The sequence below is a fragment of the Dendropsophus ebraccatus genome, chromosome 2, assembly GCF_027789765.1.
Source record: "Dendropsophus ebraccatus isolate aDenEbr1 chromosome 2, aDenEbr1.pat, whole genome shotgun sequence".
Taxonomy (NCBI): Eukaryota; Metazoa; Chordata; class Amphibia; order Anura; family Hylidae; genus Dendropsophus; species Dendropsophus ebraccatus.
This window is the reverse complement of record NC_091455.1, coordinates 164,959,291-164,982,953: the sequence shown is the minus strand read 5'-3', so window position 1 is coordinate 164,982,953 and position 23,663 is coordinate 164,959,291. Positions and strand designations below refer to the sequence as shown.

Sequence of the window (23,663 nt, the reverse complement as noted above, 5' to 3'; positions counted from 1 at the left end):
GAAAGAGTTAGGGTGGAAGGGAGCTAGCCATATTTTTTCAATTTCCGCCCACTTCTTATACGCCAAATATTTGGACCATGCCGTGATTTGGCGTAGGTGCGCCGCCCAATAATAGTGAAGAAAGTTAGGGACCCCCAGCCCTCCTCGAGATCTGCTACTCATCATTACCGAGTTGGGGATCCGGTGCCCCTTGGACGCCCAAATAAACTTAAATACTGCTCTTTGGACACCTCGCAGCTCTGAGAGAGGAATACGGACTGGGAGCGTCTCAAAGTAGTATAGAAGTTTAGGCAAAATGGTCATTTTTACTGCCGCCACACGGCCTAAGAGCGAAATGTAATGGGGGGGACCATTTAGTTAGGAGGTTCCGTATATCTCGGAAGAGGGCTGGGTAGTTAGCTGAGGAAAAGCCACCTCCTTTAACACTGTTCCATTGTAAAACCTACCTTGGGAACCTGTTGATGTACTGACACTTGTTGCAGTAATGATTTTCCACCCTGGTAGCCCCCCACCGCAGATCGTCATCAGAAGGGGATAGTGATCCTTTCGCCTCAGTCGCCCCTCCACATCTACTACACGGAAGGCAGTTCACCCAGCTGAAGAATTGTTCTTTAAACCAGCGCAACAGCTCTAATGTCAAGAATTCCCCTTCACTTATAGAGGTATCTGGAAAGACAGGGAAGAAGGGTAAGAACACATGGTTTATAAACATTCATTTTTTTTTTTATTTAGATCTTTCTAAAGAGAAGAAAGAAAAAATCATATGGAACACAGTGGGTAATTCTAGTATGTGTGGGTGGTAGGGTAATGTTAGTATGTGTGGGTGGTATGGTAATGTTAGCATATGTGGGTGGTATGGTAATGTTAGCATGTGTGGGTGGTATGTTTATTTTAGCATGTGTGGGTGGTTGGGTAATGTTAGTATGTGTTGGTGGTTGGGTAATGTTAGTACGTGAGGGTGGTATGGTAATGTTAGTACGTGTGGGTGGTATGGTAATGTTAGTACTGTATGTGTGGGTGGTTGGGTAATGTTAGTATGTGTGGGTGGTTGGGTAATGTTAGTATGTGTTGGTATGTGTGGGTGCTATAGTAATGTTAGTATGTGTGGTTGGTAGACAACACTAGAAAATAATGCTAACCAAACATATTAGATATGTGCTGTCTGAAGCCACAAATTTCACCATTCATCTAATGTATATAGTGGTCTTCTGACTCTCCAACGGCTGACTTCAGGCCCTATTCCACGGGCTCATTTGCTCCTCGTTCCCCGCTCCCTGACTCTGCTATTCCACGCGGCAGCAGCAAGCGGGTGAGTCCGGAGGGGGCTGCCCGGGTGATCGCTAGATCGTCTGGGCAGCCTATAGAGGATAGCGGCAGTCTGCTGCCGCCAATTCTATTCCACGGAGCAAAGGCAGCAGATCGCTGCTATAACAGTCGATTGTTTTTCAACATGTTTGAAGAACAAGCGACACAACGATCAGCTGACATGAACTATGTCGGCTGATCGTTGCCCTCTATTCCACGGGATGATTATCGGCCGTAACGGCCGAATACGGTTGATAATAGTTTCGTGGAATAGGGATTTTCCATGTCTGTTGGATTTCAGCTGGCTTAGGCCCTTATTAGATGGCCTGATGCTTACTGTAAATATAGATTGATGCTCATTTAAAGAGCCTATTACAAGGCTAAAGCGTTCATGAGGCCCTTTGCTGCCATCCCTTATGGGCAGCCCATCCTATATTACACACAGAGATGTCTGGCTGACAAGCATTGATTTTTACCTAATCAGCTGATGTTCTTTGGTTGATTGCAGGAAGATGTCTACCTATTTGGCTGAAAATCGCACAGTGTAATAGAGCCCTTACAATCAGGTCAGACAGGCTGTCCAACACTGTGCATATCACCCAACACTGACACCACCTGCTCGCCCAAAACCACAAGGTCAGACTGCATCCTGCAAAAATGATATTGATCTAAAAAAGTATGATCTATGAGTATAGGTGTGACCAATAGGCAACAAGACATCAGAATCAGTCGAACCTCTACTAGAAAGTTAGATCCATTACCAGCTTCCACACTTCTGGCTTGCTCTAGCTTTTCCTGCGCCCCTGCTTTCAGTTCTGATACAGGAATATGTTCTCTAGCTTTCTGCTGAAGTTCGGGCAGCTCATACATTAAGACATGCTGGGAGTTTGACTGTAGCGTCTTGAAGAATTTTATTTCAGATGCCTGGGGAAAATAATGATTACACTCCATGAAATTCAAATTCATTTCTAAAGGCTTCTTTAAAACTGGCAGAATAAGCATGTGTAGGAATTACTAATAATGTGTAGTGGCCAGTGATCAGCCAACAAATGAGAAAACGGAAGGTCATCAGCTAATTTGATCTTTAGTACAAACATTCGGCTGCATATCACCCTGTCGACCCCTGGACGAAGATTGCGAAACGCGCGTCGGGGTGGTGGCGTCCCGGAGGAGTGCTATTGTCAGTGACATAGGTAACTTGTCTATCCTGTCCCAGGCCTTGGCAGGGTAATATGTATGGAAGGGATGTAATGGAAATTATATAAACACATGTAATATACAGTACTTTATGTGCTCAGAGTCCCAAGTAGTTTACATTTCTTTGCACTTGCACTTTATTTCATCTTGGTATGGACCTTGTAATGTTGTATTGGATATGATGCCCTGAATAATGCACTTTTTGTGAGGTGGGCAGGTAGCATTAACATTATATTTTGTATTTGTGTATACCCTCCGGGATTGCCACTATCTTTTTAATGTATGGTTTCCCTCCTTTTTTAACATATGGTGTTTTAAAATGTTAATAATGAAGATAGATTTGCTACTGAAACTCAGTACTGTGTGGTTGTATTTGTATCTAAAAGAAAACTGAGGTAGTAGTCACTATAGTGCATAAAAGATTGTTATTAATTTAGTATTTATTCGCTATAAAATGCACATTGACAAATTAGGTATCTAACTACTTGTTATGGTATGGTCACACTGAGCAAAAGAGGTGGAAATTCCAAGCGGAACCTGTGCCGCAGACTCCGCTCAGAATCCCGCCTGCCTCACTCAATGTGGTGTCTCACACGCCTCCGCTTAAAGAACTGACACGTTAATTCTTTGAGCGGAGAGCGAAGGAGCGCAAGACATCACATTGAGACAGTGAGGCAGGTGAGATTCCGAGCGGAGTCTGCGACGTGGGCTCCTCTCAGTATTTCAGCCTGTTTTGCTCAGTGTGTACAGCCACTTATTGTGTAGGCCATGGGTGTACAACACTCATTTACACAGAGCAAGATGCTGTCAACAAATGGCCCTGACTGCTCTCGGGGCCAGATATGGCTACTAAACAATCCATGAATTTGCCCAGTGAGTAGACAGTTGCATAAGAATTAAAAACATGTTTTTATGCAGTTCTATGTGCGCTCCACACTCTTAGTTACCAGGCTTGGGCTTGATGTTAGCTGTGCACTTCCTGTAGCAGCAGGTACTATCACATTGGACCCATTGAGGCGCTTGTCTCTTTCAGATGCTATTCGGTCTCTGACCTTCCTCAATTTTTCTACTGACGCCTTCTTAGGAAACACAAGATGCGTTTCTCCCTGTAATTAGAAACAATTACTTAGATGTATGAGTAGCTCCACTGGGTAACCATTCACATCAACATATTTGGTCAAAATTGTAAAACCTCTGATAATGCATGTGTTACTCCGGCCAAGCTTACTTTATGTGCAGCTCTGCCGCCAGAAGTGTGATGTCATGGCGCCGCTGGGTTCCAGCACCGCAAATTTGTGCTGTGACGTCAGCTGCAGTGAGCGTCTCTTGTTCCAGGCTGTGCTACCCTCCTCTTCAGAGTACAGCACAGCATAAACTTTATATACTTACCTCTCCACACTCCTCCGGTGTCCCAATGCGGTTGATGGTATTCCCCACTGTCTGTAGCCACCGTTCCTTCCAGCGAATGACAGCCCACTTAGCCAATCACTGGCCTTATCCTGCTTCAGCGCTGTCCTGTTTCAATCAGTGATTGGCTGAGCGGGCTGTCACTGCCGAGATGAATCAATCGCAGAAGTAACGGTGGCTACAAACAGTAGGAGACATCAATGGAATACCGAGGGAGCGCAGAGAGGCAAGCATATGTTTGTTATATTTTCTTATATGGCAGCAAGATGTAAAAAATGTGCCAGCACCGGATAACCCCTTTGGGATTGAGGAAGTGTGAACAACATCTTACACTATTCTTAGGAGAATTGCCCGAAAATCGACAGAACCTCAAAAGAGGCAGGTGCAGGTAAAGACATTATAAGTAAACGTGGTCTGTCGGAAACTGTTGGCATCAGTTGTATCACTGATCTGCAAATTCCATTATTAATGGACGCCAAACAAGCCAAAGAACAGGTTCATTCTTCGGGCGGATGGCGTTATCTGCCTGACCATAGAATGGAGTCTATGGCACAGGCGGAGATGCGAGCGGGGGTGAGCTGCAGAATTCGTGGTGGGTGATCCACCCCGGTTCTGTAGTGTGCACATACCCTTAGATGGAAGAACCCAGGCCCCCTAAAATCTACAGGCCTTATCTGAGATAACATAACACTTGCTGTATAACAAAGGGCGATGGCCTGTAATAGGGCCTGTATATATAAGTCTGCGCTGGGCACCCCTCACTATCACTCACATACACTCCTCCGCTAAGTGAGCCTCTGAAGCAATAACCTGCATTTCAAGGGAATATTAGCTGTAGAAGCTATGGGAAGCCTTTTCGGGCTGCGTACCTCTTCAAATCCCATTTCAAATAAACACTCGACAGCACCTGGGACTGGCAAGAGTCTAGTGGAAAATGCTGTGTTGCCAATTCTTATGGAGCGATACTTTTCTTCATTTGGACTCCTGTGAGAATAAGATTCAGCTGTTAATACACACATTCAATGAATGATAGTTATGCATCACAGTATTAGGCCACATTCACACATCTGCAGCGCTGTCCACAGCCCCGACAGACCAAACAGCACTATGGATGTGCACTGAGGGCGGTCCGCAACCTGTCCGCATTTGCATGGCCCCTTTATTCAAGATAGGGGCCAGATGTGCGTATTGGGCCGTAGAATGAATAGGTCCACATGGGTCCTCCAAAGCAGACAAACAATGGATGTGTGAAAGGGGCCTCAGGCTGTACTTTTAATGTTCACACACAGTATTTTGTACAGTATTTCTATTCAAAACCAGGAGTGGAACCGACTTTGTTTTTGATCCACTATTTCTGGTAATACTAACCAAAATGCAATGAGTGAACCCAGCTGTATTATAGAGCTTTCATATAACAGAGCTTTGTACAGGATGGTGGCAACCTCCATGATGAGACCTGTTACAAACCACATTGGGCCCTTTAAGAAGGCAGACCCACAATCTACTTACATCACCGACCCCTGCTTACACAAGTGTGGCCGTCCAAAGATGATCTTTAGGGCCACAGAATAAGGGCCCTATTACACCAAACCGTATCGTCCGTACTTGGCAAATTTCTGGCCGATAATCGTTTGGTGTAATAGCGCCTCTTAAAAAAACAAGAATAGCCAACATCCACAATGTTAGCTGATCGGGGTCTTTCAACAGGTTGAAAAATCACGGTAACTGCAGCGACAGTCTGCTTTATGTCGCACCGTGTAATAGGAACAGCAGCAAACCACCGCTGACTTCAATGGGCGGCTCGGATGATGTAAGGATGTAACAGCGCAGGCAGCCAGCGAGGGACGAGAAGTAAAAGATTGCTGACCTGACCGCTTGCTTCCTCCTCTTAATCGTGTATATATATATCTCCTCACCGGCCACTTTATTAGTTACACCATGCTAGTAACGGGTTGGACCCCCTTTTGCCTTCAGAACTGCCTCAATTCTTCGTGGCATAGATACAACAAGGTGCTGGAAGCATTCCTCAGAGATTTTGGTCCATATTGACATGATAGCATCACACAGTTGCCGCAGATTTGTCGGCTGCACATCCATGATGCGAATCTCCTGTTCCACCACATCCCAAAGATGCTCTATTGGATTGAGATCTGGTGACTGTGGAGGCCATTTGAGTACAGTGAACTCATTGTCATGTTCAAGCAGAAATCGAGACTCATCAGACCAGGCAACGTTTTTCCAATTTCGATGAGCTTGTGCAAATTGTAGCCTCAGTTTCCTGTTCTTAGCTGAAAGGAGTGGCACCCGGTGTGGTCTTCTGCTGCTGTTGCCCATCTGCCTCAAAGTTGGCCGTACTGTGCGTTCAGAGATGCTCTTCTGCCTACCTTGGTTGTAACGGTTGGCTATTTGAGTCACTGTTGCCTTTTTATCAGCTGGAACCAGTCTGCCCATTCTCCTCTGACCTCTGGCATCAACAAGGCATTTCCGCCCACAGAACTGCCGCTCACTGGATTTTTTTCTTTTTCGGACCATTCTCTGTAAACCCTAGAGATGGTTGTGCGTGAAAATCCCAGTAGATCAGCAGTTTCTGAAATACTCAGACCAGCCCTTCTGGCACCAACAACCAACGTTCAAAGGCCCTCAAATCCCCTTTCTTCCCCATTCTGATGCTCAGTTTGAACTGCAGGAGATTGTCTTGACCATGTCTACATGCCTAAATGTACTGAGTTGTAATGTGATTGGCTGATTAGAAATTAAGTGGTAACGTGCAGTTGGACAGGTGTACCTAATGAAGTGGCCGGTGAGTGTATATACATACTAGCTATTGTGAGTTACCTGAAGGTAACAAAAGAAAGCTCCTGGACACAAAGGGAAGGGAGGATTACACTTCTGTGTGTCACATACCTGGCTGTCCCCAGAAGCTGCTCTTTGCAGTGCCCCCCACTTTGGCTTAAAGGGGTTGTCCAGTGAATTTTTTTTCTTTCAAATCAACTGGTGTCAGAAAGTTACTTTTCAAGCTACTATATATCCTGCAGGAGAGCACTGTGTCTGCATAAAAAACATTTCCTGCAGGACATACAGCAGCTGATAAGTATGGGAAGACTTGAGTTTTTTTAAAAAATAGAAGTAAATTACAAATCTATATAACTTTCTGACACCAGTTGATTTGAAAGAAAAAATATTTATCGGGGGGGGGGGGTTCCCACTGAAGGCAAAGCATTACCTAGAAAAATCCCTCTAAATGGTACCACTATCATGAAAACAGGAGGCCCTACGTACACGGTCTATCACGACTGGGCTGCCATTATACGTGCAAGTCAAAAGGAACAGGAAAATGACGATTATACTTCCAGCTGCAGCCGCTTCTGGCTTTGGCTAAAAACCTGCAGTGTGATGCCAGCCGTATGGCGGGTTCACATCTATATAATGTGAAACTCTATGTTATAGGTCAGTAACCCAGGAGAGTGGGATGTATACTGCTGGGGACCCCCTCGCTGACTGGTGCCCTTTCATACCAGCCTTGTCAGTGGGCATGCCAGGGTTCGCACTACAACCAGCAAACACACATTGGCACATGTGCTGAGTTTAGTGGGCACAGGACATGTAACATATCATATTACCTCAGCCTGGTGGCACCCCCCACCCATGGACCCATAATACAGCTGATCAATCATCCAGATGACATGATTACCCACCTGGCAGCACACAACAGTACCAATCACTCACTGCCAGCAATATCCATGGGGTTATGTCCCTGATATGCTGGTGGTATCTGGACATATCTAGGACTACAACCATCTATATCCCTGCCAGCCCCCTCCCTGGTACCTGAACTGCTAAGAACACATTGGCAATATAGAGTGAGTGCGGCTGATGACGTCACCCCCGCACACAGCAGTGACGTCACGGGCCGGTAAGCCGCGCACTCACCGCAGGATGTTGTCGGCGTAGGTGAGCAGCAGCTGGGAGGCGTCCATGAACACCTGGCGCCCGTTCTGGCAGAGCTCGGTGACGGCGGAGGAGTGGTAGGACGCCATGACTGAGCTCCCGGGGCGGCACACGGCGCAGGGCCGGATGTGAAGACAAAACCCGGAACCAGCGCGGAGCCCCGGCCTTTATCCCTGTCAGGTACCGTGCTAGCGGCTGTGCGACTACGACTCCCACTATGCGGGGCTGCCAGTTGTAGTTGGATCAAGGCGCACCACGTGGTTAGGTGTATGTCACAGCATAACATACAGCAGTGCTCCCCAACCGGTGCAAGACTACAACTCCCATCATGCCCTGGCAGCACTTGTAGTGTTGCAGCAGCTGGAGGACACATGTACTGTATAATAATAATACTAATACTTCCTTTATATAGCGCCAACTTACTCTGCAGCGCTGTACACAGCTTGTCCGCCCCCTGTCCCTATTAGGGCTCACAATCTATATTCACCCATCTATATGTTCCCATAAGAGAGGAGCGAATGTACAGTAATAAAGCCAAGAGCTTCCTTATCTCAGTAATCCGCTCATCAGACTACTGCCGCTCTTCCCCGGGTGCTTGGAAAAGCTGGATCCAGTCCTGGGAAAATTCTCCCAGTTTCCCAGGACTGGATCCAGCTTTTCCCAGCAGTAGGGAAGGAGCGACAGTCAGTTAAATGGAAGCAGGCTGATGAACGGATAATAAAGTGCTTCGCTTTTTTAGGATTTGTTCACACTTGGCACAGGAATTGTGCTCTGAACCCCCGCTTGCGGTCTCCGCGCCAAATTATAGAAAATTTCTCTTTAATTATTCAATTTGTTTTTTTGGAATATGCCGTTCTAATAACGAAAGAGACTAATCCAAACTTTATATCTGGCATCTTATAGACTTATTTAGATTTTTAGTTCATTGTTATTATTTACAGTATTATTTTATTATGGCTGATGTATTTAATTAGATAGACTACTCTGGGCCCAGTGGTTGTTATATAATAGATGAATAAACTTCCATTACATGTTACTGTCATTTTATAACCCTTTAAAAAAAATGTTTGTACTTAAATAAATCTTACATCATCTTGTTGTAATGCACTTTTGAGGATTGGTCAAATCCAGAATGATGTATCACTTACATTGTTCTGTACTGCTGATACAGAGATATCCTCCTGAATAACATCGACAATAAGTCCATTATGTGCATGAGCCCAGTAGTCCTGGATATTTATGAGAAGCAGAAAACTCCACCCACCAGCTGCTGATTGGCAGTTATCTATCCATGCTGTATATAGGCAGCCACTTGTCAATCAGCAGCTGGGGGGAGGGGTGTGGCAAGAATCCTATTCTCCTGCATATTAGGAGAACGGCTGAACAGAGTGATGTAAGTAATACACCGATCTGTTCAGCATTACTGTCTCTAGTTTATGTTGCCCTCATTTAAGGCAGCATTTTAGTGACAGATTCCCTTTAAAATTAAACTATCGTTCAGACACAGTTGTCTACAAAAGTTCACAAATGGAAATGTTGTAAGCGTAGGTAAGTTGTGGACACAAGCCTTATTCTTCCTGATATATTGTGAAGTGTGTTCAGCACTACTTTGCTGTATAATAAAGTTCAACTTCCCTCATCCCCCATACCACGCCGACAGCTGGATGGCTCCTCCGTCCATACTATGGCTTCTAATGGAGGAGTATGTGACCAGTGCACGTCGTTTTGCTTTCTCCACTGAGCCTGGGCCTGTTTCCTGGTTGCCGTGTAATCTTCTGAAGGAAGCAGAGTGATGTGTACACCATATGCCGCTCCAATGGAAACCATATTATAAATGGAGGAGCCATCCAGTAATGCTTTGGTTAACAGCAGTGGCGTAGCTACCATAGGGGCAGGGTAGGCGGTTGCTATGGGACCTATGCAGGAGGGGGGCCCGGGGGAGAAGGTAAGAGGGTGTGTCCTTCTGCTTAACCCCTTATGTACTGCAGTATGTAAGTGACCCAATGCTTACTTACATGCTGCAACAAACAAAAAAGGGTTAACAAGCAGAAGACAGAGATCTCTGCTTCACTGCTCTGATAACCCCTGACCTCTGCTGGCAATCAAGTAGGAAAGGAAAATGTGCAGAGTGCAGTGCTTTGTGTTGTGCTTAGGGGAGGGGGCCTTAACAATTTTTGCTATGGGGCCCCATGAATCCTAGCTACGCCCCTAGTTAACAGACATTACTCTTTGTAACCACGTGCAATGTTTTTGGCAATACTGCATTTAAATTTGCTGTAAGATGGCCAACCAGATGATAATATTGAAATCAATTCTCATTTCATTAAGCCATGAGTTCTGTAAGCTGGGACACTCAGCATCATCAGTATATCACAGCCAGCACATGCAGTCCCCATGGCTGTGCCACATTGTTGCAAGTAAGAAAACATCCTTAAGGGGTTTGTCTGAAGAGCAGAACACTTGAAACTTTTTGCTTCCCAGCACCCACTCCCCAGCCATGATATTGCGCAGCGAAACTTGTGTGCCCAAATTGATTGGGATATACACCTGTATCCATACACTTTTTAGTGATGTCAGCCACCCATCGCTGGCGATGGGTTTGGCCATCAGTATGAAATGTATGGCGGTCTCCCAAGATTAGTTCTTAGAGAGATGAGCCACCACCAGAGCTGCCTGACTGAGGCATATCCCTGCCCTCACCATAGAGAACACAGTACACATGTGAATGGAGAGGGCGTAAGGGGTAACTGTCAGCTGAAGGATCGCTTGGTTGACAGTTATTGTGTATACCTTTACTCAGAATTGAGAGCTACATATCAGTTGTAGCTTCACACACACACACCGTATCGCATCGCAGCAGATCCGCAGCAGATTTAATCTAAATAACTGAACGCAGCATCAAATCTTTACCATCAAATCTGCTGCAGATCCTGTACGTGTGAATGCACCCTAAGGGTAGCTTCACACGTACCGCATCGCACCAGATTTTCTGCTGCGGATCCGTAGTAGAGTTGCAGCGCGTTTGACTAAATGAATGAACACTGCATCAAATTTGCATCATCAAATCTGCTGCAGATTCGCAGCAGAAAATCTGTTGCGATACGGTATGTGTGAAGCTACCCTAAACGGATTTTCTGCTGCGGATCCAGGGGTGATTCTAGCCTCTCTGCTGCCCGAGGCGAACTATAGGATGACGCCCCCCCGCCCCCCCCCCCCCCCGGTCAATCCGCCCACATTATAATCCACTACTGCCCCCCCCCCCAACTGCTGTCCCCAATAAACATAATGTTTGGTCCCTTGCTGCACAGAGGATGTCAGGAGAGGAGGGGGCTGATCTTATAGGGGAGGTCACAGCAGCACAGAGGAGGTCAGGAGAGGAGAGTGCTAATCCTATAGGAGAGGTCCCAGCAGCACAGAGGATGTCAGGAGAGGAGGGTGCTAATCCTATAGGAGAGGTCCCAGCAGCACAGAGGATGTCAGGAGAGGAGGGTGCTAATCCTATAGGAGAAGTCCCAGCAGCACAGAGGATGTCAAGAGAGGAGGGTGCTGATCTTTTAGGAGATGGTCCCCCTCTTCCCCCCTTATAGATGGACCCCCTCTTCCCCCCCTTATAGATGGTCCCCTCTCCCTTATAGATGGTCCCCCTCTCCCCCCCCCCCTTATAGATGGTCCCCCTCTTTCCCCTCCCTTATAGATGGTCCCCCTCTTTCCCCTCCCTTATAGATGGTCCCCCTCTTCCCCCCCTCCCTTATAGATGGTCCCCCTCTTCCCCCCCTCCCTTATAGATGGTCCCCCTCTCCCCCCCCCCCCCCCCTTATAGATGGTCCCCCTCTTCCCTCTCCCTTATATATGGTCCCCCCCCTGCACAGCAGATAAAACAAAAACAAAAAACAGCACACAACTCACCTGCCATCCGTTCCCCCGTCGAGCCTCTCTGGTCTGGTCCCGGCGGATGTGCGGCTGCCCGGGGTGTCCCGTCCTGTCCCCGGCAGCTCCCGGTGCGCCTGTGGCTGTGACTTCCAGTGCACAGGGAGCTCTCTGATGCGCGCGCTGCCGGAGACAGGATGGGACACCTCCGGCAGCCACACATCAGCCAGGGGACTAAAGGCTGCATTCCCACGTTCCGTGGAATGCCGGTACCGGAGACCCCCGAGCCCGGACAGCATCTGTAATTAGATGCTGGGAGCGGGGGAGACTGTATTCATAAGCGCCGCGCTGTAGTAACAGCACTGCGTGGCTGATTCATTACTCCGCGGCGCTTATGAATACAGTCTCCCCCGCTCCCAGCATCTAATTACAGATGCTGTCCGGGCGCGGGGGTCTCTGGTACATGGTACAATCAGTGGCGGATTATAATGTGGGCGGCCGCCCGAACCGCCCATATTATAATCTGCCACTGAATGCCCCCCCCAGGGGCGTAGCTAGTGTCTCTTGGGCCCTGGTGCAAGAGGTCAACTTGGGCCCCCCCTTTCTTGATGCTATTGGTATATATATATATATCTCAAGACTGATATTACCAATAATACCAGTATACAGGAAATATTATCACCGCCATACTGTTACTAAACAAATCCTGTTTACTGAGACCAATATTGCCAATATTACCAGTACACAAGGGGAAATATTACCGCCACACCACAACCATCACCACCATATTGTTACTGACCAAATCCAGTATACTAAATCCAATAAAACACAGTACCAGATAACAAGTAACAAATAATACCACCTCATAGTGACTAACACCACCGCTGCTACTGAATATAATCCTCTGTACATAGACCAATATCACTTCATACAGTCATATAGAGGTGGACGCACTGTACACAGGATCTATACACCATATACATTACAGTGCAGTTATAGCAAGTGACTCACAGGGGACGTCTTCTCTGATCGGAGTTCTTCCCTTTTCATCTTCTCCATCTGTTGTGGGCGATTTTGAGAACTTCTCTGGGCCACGAATCCACAGAATCTGCCAGACAGACATATTAGGCTCCTCACACTGACACCATCATCTCTCTAAAAACTGCACATCTGTACTGTCCCCTTTACACCCTCATTTAGTAGTTAGCCCTGACACTATGTGACCCCCCTTAAAGTACATGCCCCCCTCTGTGCATGCCCTATTGTATACACCCCCCATGTAGTCCACCTTATAGATGGCCCCCTGTGTTGTCCCTCTTATAGATGCCCCCCATGTTATCCCCCATATAGATGGCCCCCTGTGTTGTCCCTCTTATAGATGCCCCCCTGTGTTATCCCCCATATAGATGGCCCCCCATTTTATCCCCCTTACAGATGCCCCCCATGTTGTCCCCTCCTCCTGCCCCTTTATCACCATACTACTACCCCTTTCATCCTCCTGCCCTTTCATAATCATACTACAAACACCTCCATCATAATACTACCACCCCCTTCATTCTCCTGCCCTTTCATCATCATACCACTACACCCTTCATCATCCTCTTGTTCCTTAATCATCATACCACTACACCCTCATCATCATACCACTACACCCCCCATCATCCTCTTGTTCCTTAATCATCATACCACTACACCCCCCATCATCCTCTTGTTCCATCATCATACCACTACACCCTCATCATCATACCACTACACCCCCATCATCCTCTTGTTCCATCATCATACCACTACACCCCCCATCATCCTCTTGTTCCATCATCATACCACTACACCCTCATCATCATACCACTACACCCCCCATCATCCTCTTGTTCCATCATTATACCACTACACCCTCATCATCATACCACTACACCCCTCATCATCATACCACTACACCCCTCATCATCATACCACTACACCCCCATCATCCTCTTGTTCCATCATCATACCACTACACCCCCCATCATCCTCTTGTTCCATCATCATACCACTACACCCCCATCATCCTCTTGTTCCATCATCATACCACTACACCCCCCATCATCCTCTTGTTCCACCATCATACCACTACACCCCCCATCATCCTCTTGTTCCATCATCATACCACTACACCCCCATCATCCTCTTGTTCCATCATCATCATACCACTACACCCCCATCATCCTCTTGTTCCATCATCATACCACTACACCCTTCATCATCCTCTTGTTCCTTAATCATCATACCACTACACCCTCATCATCATACCACTACACCCCCATCATCCTCTTGTTCCATCATACCACTACACCCCCCATCATCCTCTTGTTCCATCATCATCATACCACTACACCCCCATCATCCTCTTGTTCCATCATCATACCACTACACCCCCATCATCCTCTTGTTCCATCATCATCATACCACTACACCCCCCATCATCCTCTTGTTCCATCATCATCATACCACTACACCCCCATCATCCTCTTGTTCCATCATCATACCACTACACCCCCATCATCCTCTTGTTCCATCATCATACCACTACACCCTCATCATCATACCACTACACCCCCATCATCCTCTTGTTCCATCATCATACCACTACACCCCCCATCATCCTCTTGTTCCATCATCATACCACTACACCCTCATCATCATACCACTACACCCCCATCATCCTCTTGTTCCATCATCATACCACTACACCCTCATCATCATACCACTACACCCCCATCATCCTCTTGTTCCATCATCATACCACTACACCCCCATCATCCTCTTGTTCCATCATCATACCACTACACCCTCATCATCCTCTTGTTCCACCACCATACCACTACACCCCCCATCATCCTCTTGTTCCACCATCATACCACTACACCCCCCATCATCCTCTTGTTCCACCATCATACCAGTACACCCCCATCATCCTCTTGTTCCATCATCATCATACCACTACATCCTCATCATCCTCTTGTTCCACCACCATACCACTACACCCCCCATCATCCTCTTGTTCCTTCATCATACCACTACACCCCCATCATCCTCTTGTTCCACCACCATGCCACTACACCCCCCATCATCCTCTTGTTCCATCATCATCATACCACTACACCCCCATCATCCTCTTGTTCCATCATCATACCACTACACCCCCCATCATCCTCTTGTTCCATGATCATACCACTATACCCCCCATCATCCTCTTGTTCCACCATCATACCACTACACCCCCCATCATCCTCTTGTTCCACCACCATACCACTACACTCCCATCATCCTCTTGTTCCACCACCATACCACTACACCCCCCATCATCCTCTTGTTCCATGATCATACCACTATACCCCCCCATCATCCTCTTGTTCCACCATCATACCACTACACTCCCATCATCCTCTTGTTCCACCACCATACCACTACACCCCCCATCATCCTCTTGTTCCACCACCATACCACTACACCCCCCATCATCCTCTTGTTCCTTCATCATCATACCACTACACCCCCCATCATCCTCTTGTTCCACCACCATACCACTACACCCCCATCATGCCCTTTAAAACAAAAAAATCTTTACTCACCTGAATGGTTCCTCTAGTCTTCTTGTCACGCGCGCTGGCGGGCTTACCGCGACTGGGGGCGGGGCTTCCAGCGGAGGGGGCGGAGCTTCGCGGGACCTGTTTTTTTTGCCCTCAAGATGCTCCCAGCCCCGCAAGTCAGCCGGGGGCCGTCCCAGCCTCCTCTTGTGATCGCAGGCAAAACATTGCTTGCGGTCACAAGAAGGAGTGGGATGGGAGCAGTACAGTGGCAGTACAGTAGCGGCCCAGTCGCGGCGGACCGCTGCGACCGTGGTAGCTACGCCACTGAATGCCGCCCCCATGATAACGGCTGGTGGCGCCGCCTGAGGCAGACGACTCAGGTCGCCTCATCATTGCGGCGCCACTGTGCGGATCCACAACAGATCCGCAGTGGATTTCTTCTAAATAACTGAACTCAGCATCAAATCTGCACCATCAAATCTGCTGCGGATCCGGTGTGTGTGAAGGCACCCTAAGGGTACATTCTCATGGACGGATCCGCAGCGGATTTTACGCAGAGAATTTGCTGTGGATCCTATGACGGTTACTTTCAATGAGGATATTTACTCGCAGCGGGATCTACTTTACCTGCTCCCTGCTCCGGCCTGCTTCGGGGGGCTCCCGGCGTCTTCACGTCCCATTCATCCAATCAGTGGCTGCAACGAGGCAGCGCACTAATTGGCTGAGCGGGGCATCAAGCCAAAAACCCCCAAAGCAAGCCGGAGCAGGGAGGTGATGTATGCTCTGGCTGGCGGGGGGTTAATGGTGCTTTCACGTAAATACTCCTAGCGGGAGTATTTATCATCATTGATAGTAATCGGCATAGGATCCACATTGGATTCGGCTGAGAATTCACTGCGTAAAATCCGCTGTGGATCCGTCTGTGTGAATTTACCGTAATATCTAATAAGTCCCCTATCTGAAGATAAAGGGTTTTTAGAACAGGGAGGTGGAAAAACAGTGCTCTGTCCTCTTCAGACATTGACCTCGTATTGCAGTGCTTCTATATTCAGTGCACAAAAAAAAAAAAAAAAAGAGCTACAGACAGTCTAAGCCTGTTACATATGTGAATGTGTTATCTTGTAAAATCAGGATAGTCACTTGATGGGGTTGCCCTTTCAGACTGGTCATCACTTGGCAGCATTGGAAAATTCTATTAATACAGAATTGGCAGAACAGAGCATCTTTCTGATTATCCTTCTTCTGGATGGGGAGATGTGAGGACCATGCTGCACCTTAGCCAATATGGTCTTTGATAATTTGACCTAACCAGGTGATTTGTTGTTGACCCCTCTTACGTTATTTTGCATACATTGCCTTGTCATAGCTTTAATCACATTGCTTTTAGCACAGTATTTTTCAGACCAATATTATTATTAACAAAATGTGTTCCTTTCATCAGATTTCATGAACATTCAGCTACGAAGAGTCCCAAGAATGGGGGATATCTGCCCCATATTGCTAAAACACCTCAGAATCTTTTCACTTCATAGGAGAGGTATAAGCATCAACACAGCTCAGAAGAGTCAGCGAAGAGTCGTCGTAACTGGTATTGGTATCGTATCACCTGTTGGCACTGGCACTCAATTGGCATGGAATCATTTGATACAAGGTAAAAGTGGAATAGTCGCTCTGGAAGGAAAAGAGTTTGAAAATATCCCTTGCAGAGTCGCTGCTCGTGTTCCAAGGGGTCATGGAGATGGTGAATTTATAGAAGAACGTTACGTTTCAAAGTCCGATATAAAAACAATGTCATCTGCCACAATTTTTGCTTTAGCAGCTGCTGAGGAAGCAATTACTGATGCCAACTGGTTTCCAAAGACTGAAGAAGAACAAGGGTCCAGTGGTGTGGCAATAGGTATGGGAATGGTTCCCCTCGATGTCGTTACAGACACCGCCATGTTATTTCAGTCAAAGGGATACAGCAAAGTGAGTCCATTCTTTGTTCCTAGGATCTTAATCAACATGGCTGCAGGACATATCAGTATTAAGTACCAGCTCAAAGGACCCAACCATGCCGTTTCAACAGCCTGTACAACAGGAGCACATGCTATTGGAGACTCATTTAGATTTATCACTCATGGAAATGCTGACGTCATGTTGGCTGGAGGGACAGAAGCTTGTATCGGCCCTTTGTCACTTGCTGGCTTTGCAAGAGCACGATCTCTTAGTACTAGTTATAATGCAACTCCACAGAAAGCTTCTCGTCCCTTCCACCCTGACCGTGAGGGCTTTGTGATGGGAGAGGGGGCAGCTGTGCTCGTATTAGAAGAGTATGAACATGCGGTTGCAAGAGGTGCCAAAATGTATGCTGAGGTACTGGGCTACGGATTGTCAGGGGACGCTAGTCATATTACCGCTCCAAGTTCTGAAGGCGATGGTGCATTCAGGTATGGCTTATCTGTAGACACTTTATATCTTTAAGATTAAAATTAGAATAAAATTTCTCCGAGGTTAATTGGGTTGTCTGATGCCAAATATCATAACATATAGACACTAATATACCTTCATTTTCAGAACTTCACAGATCACTTGGTTTTGCTCCCTACCATGTGGTCCGTGCAGTTCTGCTGTAAGTGATGACACTTTAACTCTTTAAGTGACAGTGATCTTCTGGCTTTACCTGACTTCTGAATAGATAGTATGCCCAATAATATGTATGCCCTGTTCCACTAACTAGTCAAATTTGGAATCTGGAAAAGCTGGATGTTAAGTCTTGTGTTAGTTCTAGTTTTAGTGTCAGTCCTATTAGTTTGCGCATCCACAGATATCACTTAAATAGAATATTTAACACCTTGAATAAGAGGATAGCTCAGGGATTTATATTGATATGTAATTTGCTTTATTTTAACCCTATACTGCTTATTCCCAGCTGGGCTGCGGCAAAGAGTAAGGGCCTCTGTTACACCCCAACATAGCTTAGGCAGATGTGTAATTGTAGGGGAAGCCGGACGGTCCAGCGAAATGTTTGGCATGTCTCTGTCCTGCAAAGACTATGTAAATCTGCGCAGTGCCCAAGAGTAGTGATAGTTTACACCTAGGGGCTTTAATCACCTGGTAGGAAATATCCAGAGGTGTTAGGATGTAGACAGCTAGACACTAAACTCTTAAGGCCTTATTACATGGAGCGATTATCTGCCAAATCAGGCAGATATCTCTCCTTGTAATAGAGGCAGTGATCAACTCTTAGCTTGTCAGCTGTTTGTTGTCTTTCAACATGTTTAAAAATCATTGTTGACTGATTAAAAGGGCACTCTAGAATAGGTATATAGAAAATAATAAAGATGTTATTCTTACCTCTCCATGGTCCCCCAGTGTCCTCCTGTAGTGTCTCTGGGTCCCCTGCACACCACAGACTCTGTCCAGTCTCAGCAGGAAAAACCCAATCGGCCAAGCACTGTCTTGTCTTGGTCAATGATTGGTTTAGTGCGCTTTCACTGCAGAGACTGAGTCTTCTGCAGAAGTGGCGGTGGCGGCCAGTCAGCAGCGGACCCAGAGACGCCACAGGAGGAGCATGGAGGAGTAAGAATAACATCTTCATTATTTTTTAATAACTGACACTGGAGTATGGACCATGTCTCTCTTGTCCCCAGATTGGGTGGGGGTTTAAAACTCATTTCCATTGAAGTAAATGGAGCTTAAAGGACAAGTGCCAGTACTTGAAGCACATTACAAAGTTATATAACTGTGTAATGTGCTTCAATCACCTATCTGCCTCCCTTCCCTGTCTTTTCCCCCCTCCACCCCCACCAGGAAGTGTCCTAAAGGGCCTATTACACGGATCGTTAAGAGGAGCAAACGAGTGCTCTCAGCGCTCGTTTGCTCCTCGTTCCCCGCTCGCTGCTGCCGCTATTCAACGCGGCTGCAGCGAGCGGATGAGTGCGGGAGGGGGCGGCGGGGAGCTGCAGGGGCTGATCGTCCGGGCAGCCCATAGGATATAGCAGTGTCTGCTGCCGACGCTCCTATTCAACGGAGCAACAGCAGCAGATCGCTGCTATATCAGTCGCTTGTTTTTCAACATGTTGAAAAACAAGCGACTGCAACGATCAGCCGACATGAACGATATCGGCCGAATACGGATGATAATCGTTCCGTGGAATAGGGCCTTAACTCACACAGACCTGATTACTGTCGTCACCGTCACCAAGCTCTTCTCTCAGCTCCTTCTCCTGTTACACCAGCCTCCCCCTCCCCTGCCTTGTCAGGTGACAGGCTTGCTCACCTCCTATTGGCTGAACAACTGCAAGCCATCACTTGTCACATCTCACTTGCTTATCTTCCCTCCGACTGACTCTGGCACATCGGCAGCTCCCCCCTCCGCTCATACCCTCTCTCCTGCTGCCGCGGACTCAGTGAAGGAGTCATGTCACTAAAGAAGATAAGCTGAGCAAGGAGAGTCACCTGACAAGGAGGGGGAGGGGGAGGCTGGTGTAACAGGACCTAGAGCAGCCCTCCTGCTGATGACTCATCCTCACAAGAAGGAGCTGCCTGGTGACGGTGACGACAGTAATCAGGTCTGTGTGAGTTTAGTGCACTTCCTGGTGGAGGGGGGAAAAGGCAGGGAAGGGAGACAGATAGGTGATTGAAGCATATTACAGAGTTATATAACTTTGTAATGTGCTTCAATTACTGGGAAAAGGTTTTTCATGGCACTTGTCCTTTAATTGCAAACCACACCTGAACTGGAGACAAGAGTGGGGCAAATGTGGCCATCTTTTTGTAGCCCTGGATAACTCCTTTTACTCAAGTCCTGAGGATTTCCTTTGTGTTTCACAAGTTAAGTAATTAGAGTGCATGGATCAGGTATCACCATGTTTTCTTTGTATGGGATTTCCTCAAATCATGACCTGTTTTGGGTTACTTGAGGACTGAATTTGAGAAACACTTCTTTATATGCTGTGAGAACAAAGGGCTCATTCCTGCTCTTCACCATGATGACTCTATAGTCTATGTAACTCAGCTACTTCCTAGGAGCTGTAAGTACAACTGCCTTATTATCCTCCGAATAGATGCAACAAGAATACGTGATAAAATTAACCAAACAGCTTGCCCTAGCGTCCCATTGTGGTGTTGGTGTCGGGCTCCGGTGACTTGGTGCCCCCTGCTGTGCTGTTTGCAGTAGCGGAGCCACATTGTTTATGCTCATACAGATGTACACCAGACCCGCCCTTGTGTTCCCTTGATCTTGTATAGGCCCAGGTGCACAACATTCGTTGTCTTTTGCTTTTACACTTGAGCAGCTGACCTGAACATCTTTAGCATTTTATGAAAACCGTTCTCATTTACAAGTTTTATATACAAGCTTTCCAGCACTCTGTGGTCCTAGCACAATCCATATTCCATCACTTAGTCTCGCGTATCAACCATTGCTTGCGGATTTCTGTAGTTTCCATGGAAACAAGGTTTTCATTCACCTTTTTTGAGAATTTTTTTTCTGTTTTAATTGGCTCCGTTCTTTTTCATGGTTCATAGAGCCCTCCCTACTAACCACAGCAGAATACAAAATGCGGTCATCAAAAAGCAATGGTTTCTTGGAAAAGATTGTAATCTTCACCCAGGAAGAAATCTATAACTCTGAGTATTGTCAGAGAATTGAAGCTTTCTGTGTAGAGAAAGCCTCCAGCAGATCTCATTTTAAAGGAACGTGACTTTAGAAAGTCATTGTTCAGTTTTCTTTCAGTCTCGGCCCAATGTCTTGTGGGTGAATATGAGATAGTTTACAGTCTGGTGACGTACATGGGTCCACGTCTAGTTAATGTGTACAATATATGGGGCTTCTCTAAGGGAAATCTAATTCTAGAAAAGGACAGAACACTATTTTGTATGTAGTGCTTTTGATAAGACTTATTCAGCTATTTTGGATGTCCTTATCCATTATTATTGTATTTTGTAGGAGATAAACCCGAAAGGTGCACAAAGCTATAGATCACCAGTCTCCAACCTGCGGCTATCCAGCTGTTGCAGAACTACAGTTCCCAGTATGTGGGGATGCAGATTTAAGAACAGATAGATATGACTTACCAGACATAGCAGACCTGTGAGTTAGGACTTGCTGCCATAATGTGTGTGTCCCCAGTAAATATTTAGGCATGTTTGGACCTTTTATAATTTCCTACATTTTATTGTGGTCCAGTTACTTCCAAGCAGTAAATGAATAAATAAGGATAAAGCAAATTGTCACTCTGCAAACTGCTCAACTAATATTGGAGGGAAACTGCTCCCTATCCCCCTGGTCTTCTCTATGATTGTTTTATGAATGAGAAGGACTATGGCTTAACCCTGAGTGGTCTCTGAGGAACTTCTCCCCATCACTCTGACATTGCTCTTAAATGTTCTTGCAGCTGGGAAGCACAGTGCATTTTTGGGATTATTGTGCCCTGTGATGTCTTCATCCTAGAGATGAGTGAGCCGGGCCAAGGTTTGGGTTCGTACGAACCCAAATGATTGGCATTTGAATCCTGCTTTCTTCCTGCTCCATGGGGAAAGTGGAGACAGCCTAAGTCTTGCCTTGGAAACATAAATACATCCTAGGTCATAGGCTGTATCCCTGCTTTCCAGGCGGGACTCTCCACTTTCCCAACGGAATGGTAAGACAGCGGGATTTAAATGCCAATGGTTCCGGTTCATACGAACCCTAACCTCGGCCCAAATCATCCAATCCACTACTTCATAAGGGGCCAAGTCTGCAGCGGTTGGAAGCAGTAGAGAAACTTCTCACTTCCACCAGACTGCCACTACTTTACCAGGTAGTTTGGCAGAAAGTGCTTCTGGCTTGGTGCTGCCCCAGGTAAATATGGCTGTGTCTCCAGTGGACTCGCCTCTTTGGGTTCATCTATGGACTGCAGCAGATGCTCTTAACATACATGGCCAGTCAGAGGTAAGCAGGTAAAGCGGAATCACCTGCTTACCTCCTATACATAAGCAGCCAGTCATGCAGTGTTCACATCTGCTCACTTCAGATCTCTGTAGTACAGGCTTATGGGTGAGCAATATTCACATTAGGCTTAATTAAAAAAAAAAAAAAAACAAACACGTTAGGTAGAAAACACTTTTAAAGGCTAGGCCAATAGTTATGTAATGTCCCTGCAAACCACTGTTGACTGCTGTTAGCAGAATTCTGGTTTGGATCTATCAATCTGATTTTTGTCTCAGACAGATAGCAACCAGTCACAGCCCATTCTTAGGAAACAAAGGTGAGCTGTGATTGGTTGCTATATGTCTTAGACAAAATTCACACACCTATCTGGGCCTGAAAGGTAAATGAGTACTTCCCTCTTATCTCTGCCCACATATAAAGCTCTGTGCAGCAGTTCCTGTTGTAAGTACTTGTGTTCCCATCAGTGATAAAATGCTGGGAGCGGGAGAACTGTAGTAATATGTGCCATGCTGTAATGATAGCGACACACATCTGTTTCATTACAGCGCGGCACATATTCAAACAGTTTCCCCGCTCCCAGCATCTTATCACAGATGGTGGAGGGGACTCCGTTACAAGCATTTTACGTCCGGGTTCCATTCGGTCTAAGGCTGCCTGAAAAGCATACAGCCATAGGCTATAGGCTGTATCCATATTTTCCTGGACTCCCTAGGATGCCATGATTGTACACAAACTACAAAAACGCTGTGGCTTCATAGCGGGTCTCTGAACTGACCAGTGATTGGCAGTCCGGCCAGTGATTGGCTGAGCGGCCTGTCAGTTCTGAGACCCACTCTAAAGCTACAGTGGTGGCTCAAGGAAGCGAGCAGAGGGCAGAGAACACTGGGACCATGTTATTGCTAATAATACTTTTTTTTTTTTTTTTTTTTTTACCAGGTCTATGAGGGCAGCCATTATGGATTCTAAGTTACAGATAGAAGATGTGACTTATATTAATGCTCATGCCACCTCCACCCCTCTTGGTGATGCTGCAGAGAATAGAGCTATTAAAAGGCTGTTTGGAGAACATGCATATTCGCTGGCGGTATCTGCTACAAAAGGAATTACAGGTCACCTGCTTGGAGCGGCAGGAGCTATTGAAGCAGCATTTACCGTTTTGTCATGTTACCATGGAACGGTGCCACCTACTCTGAACCTTGACAGAACAGAGCCAGAGTTTGATCTTAATTATGTCCCTCTTAAAGCACAAGAGTGGAAACCAGGAAAGAGGCGTGTAGCTTTGACGAACTCATTTGGCTTTGGAGGAACCAATGCTACCCTTTGTTTTGGAAATCTGTAAAAAATATATTTTTACATTCGTAAATTATAAACCTGTAATTTATTTGCTGAAGTTATAGCTTTTTATTATAAAGCTTTGTATTAGAAGTTTTTTCCCCCCCAAAATATATGTATTC

At 46.4% G+C, this 23,663-nt stretch overlaps 2 protein-coding genes across 2 annotated transcripts in view; one reads left to right on the top strand and one right to left on the bottom strand.

The window, feature by feature from the left end:
* The window catches only part of NGLY1 (N-glycanase 1), a 24,178-nt gene extending 16,083 nt beyond the window's left edge, over nt 1–8,095 (bottom strand). Inside the window, exons 1-5 of the mRNA XM_069958660.1 lie at nt 7,840–8,095; nt 4,779–4,893; nt 3,450–3,608; nt 2,067–2,229; nt 447–666 (exon numbers count right to left, since the gene is read on the bottom strand). Of these exons, the coding sequence (XP_069814761.1) occupies nt 447–666; nt 2,067–2,229; nt 3,450–3,608; nt 4,779–4,893; nt 7,840–7,946 (764 nt within the window). The 5' untranslated portion in view covers nt 7,947–8,095. The remainder of the gene's footprint in view (nt 1–446; nt 667–2,066; nt 2,230–3,449; nt 3,609–4,778; nt 4,894–7,839) is intronic.
* Nucleotides 7,788–23,663, top strand: OXSM (3-oxoacyl-ACP synthase, mitochondrial). Its single transcript, XM_069958662.1, has 3 exons — nt 7,788–8,037; nt 16,735–17,722; nt 23,146–23,663. Exons 2-3 carry the CDS (start codon nt 16,740–16,742, stop codon nt 23,546–23,548), a joined length of 1,386 nt encoding a protein of 461 aa, XP_069814763.1. The 5' UTR covers nt 7,788–8,037; nt 16,735–16,739; the 3' UTR covers nt 23,549–23,663.

Excerpts from the sequence above, each read along its gene's own strand:
- OXSM (XM_069958662.1), top strand. The coding sequence starts at position 16,740 with ATGAACATTCAGCTACGAAGAGTCCCAAGAATGGGGGATATCTGCCCC. Across the intron at positions 17,723-23,145 it reads GAAGGCGATGGTGCATTCAG|GTCTATGAGGGCAGCCATTA; the intron begins GTATGGCTTATC and ends TTTTTTTACCAG.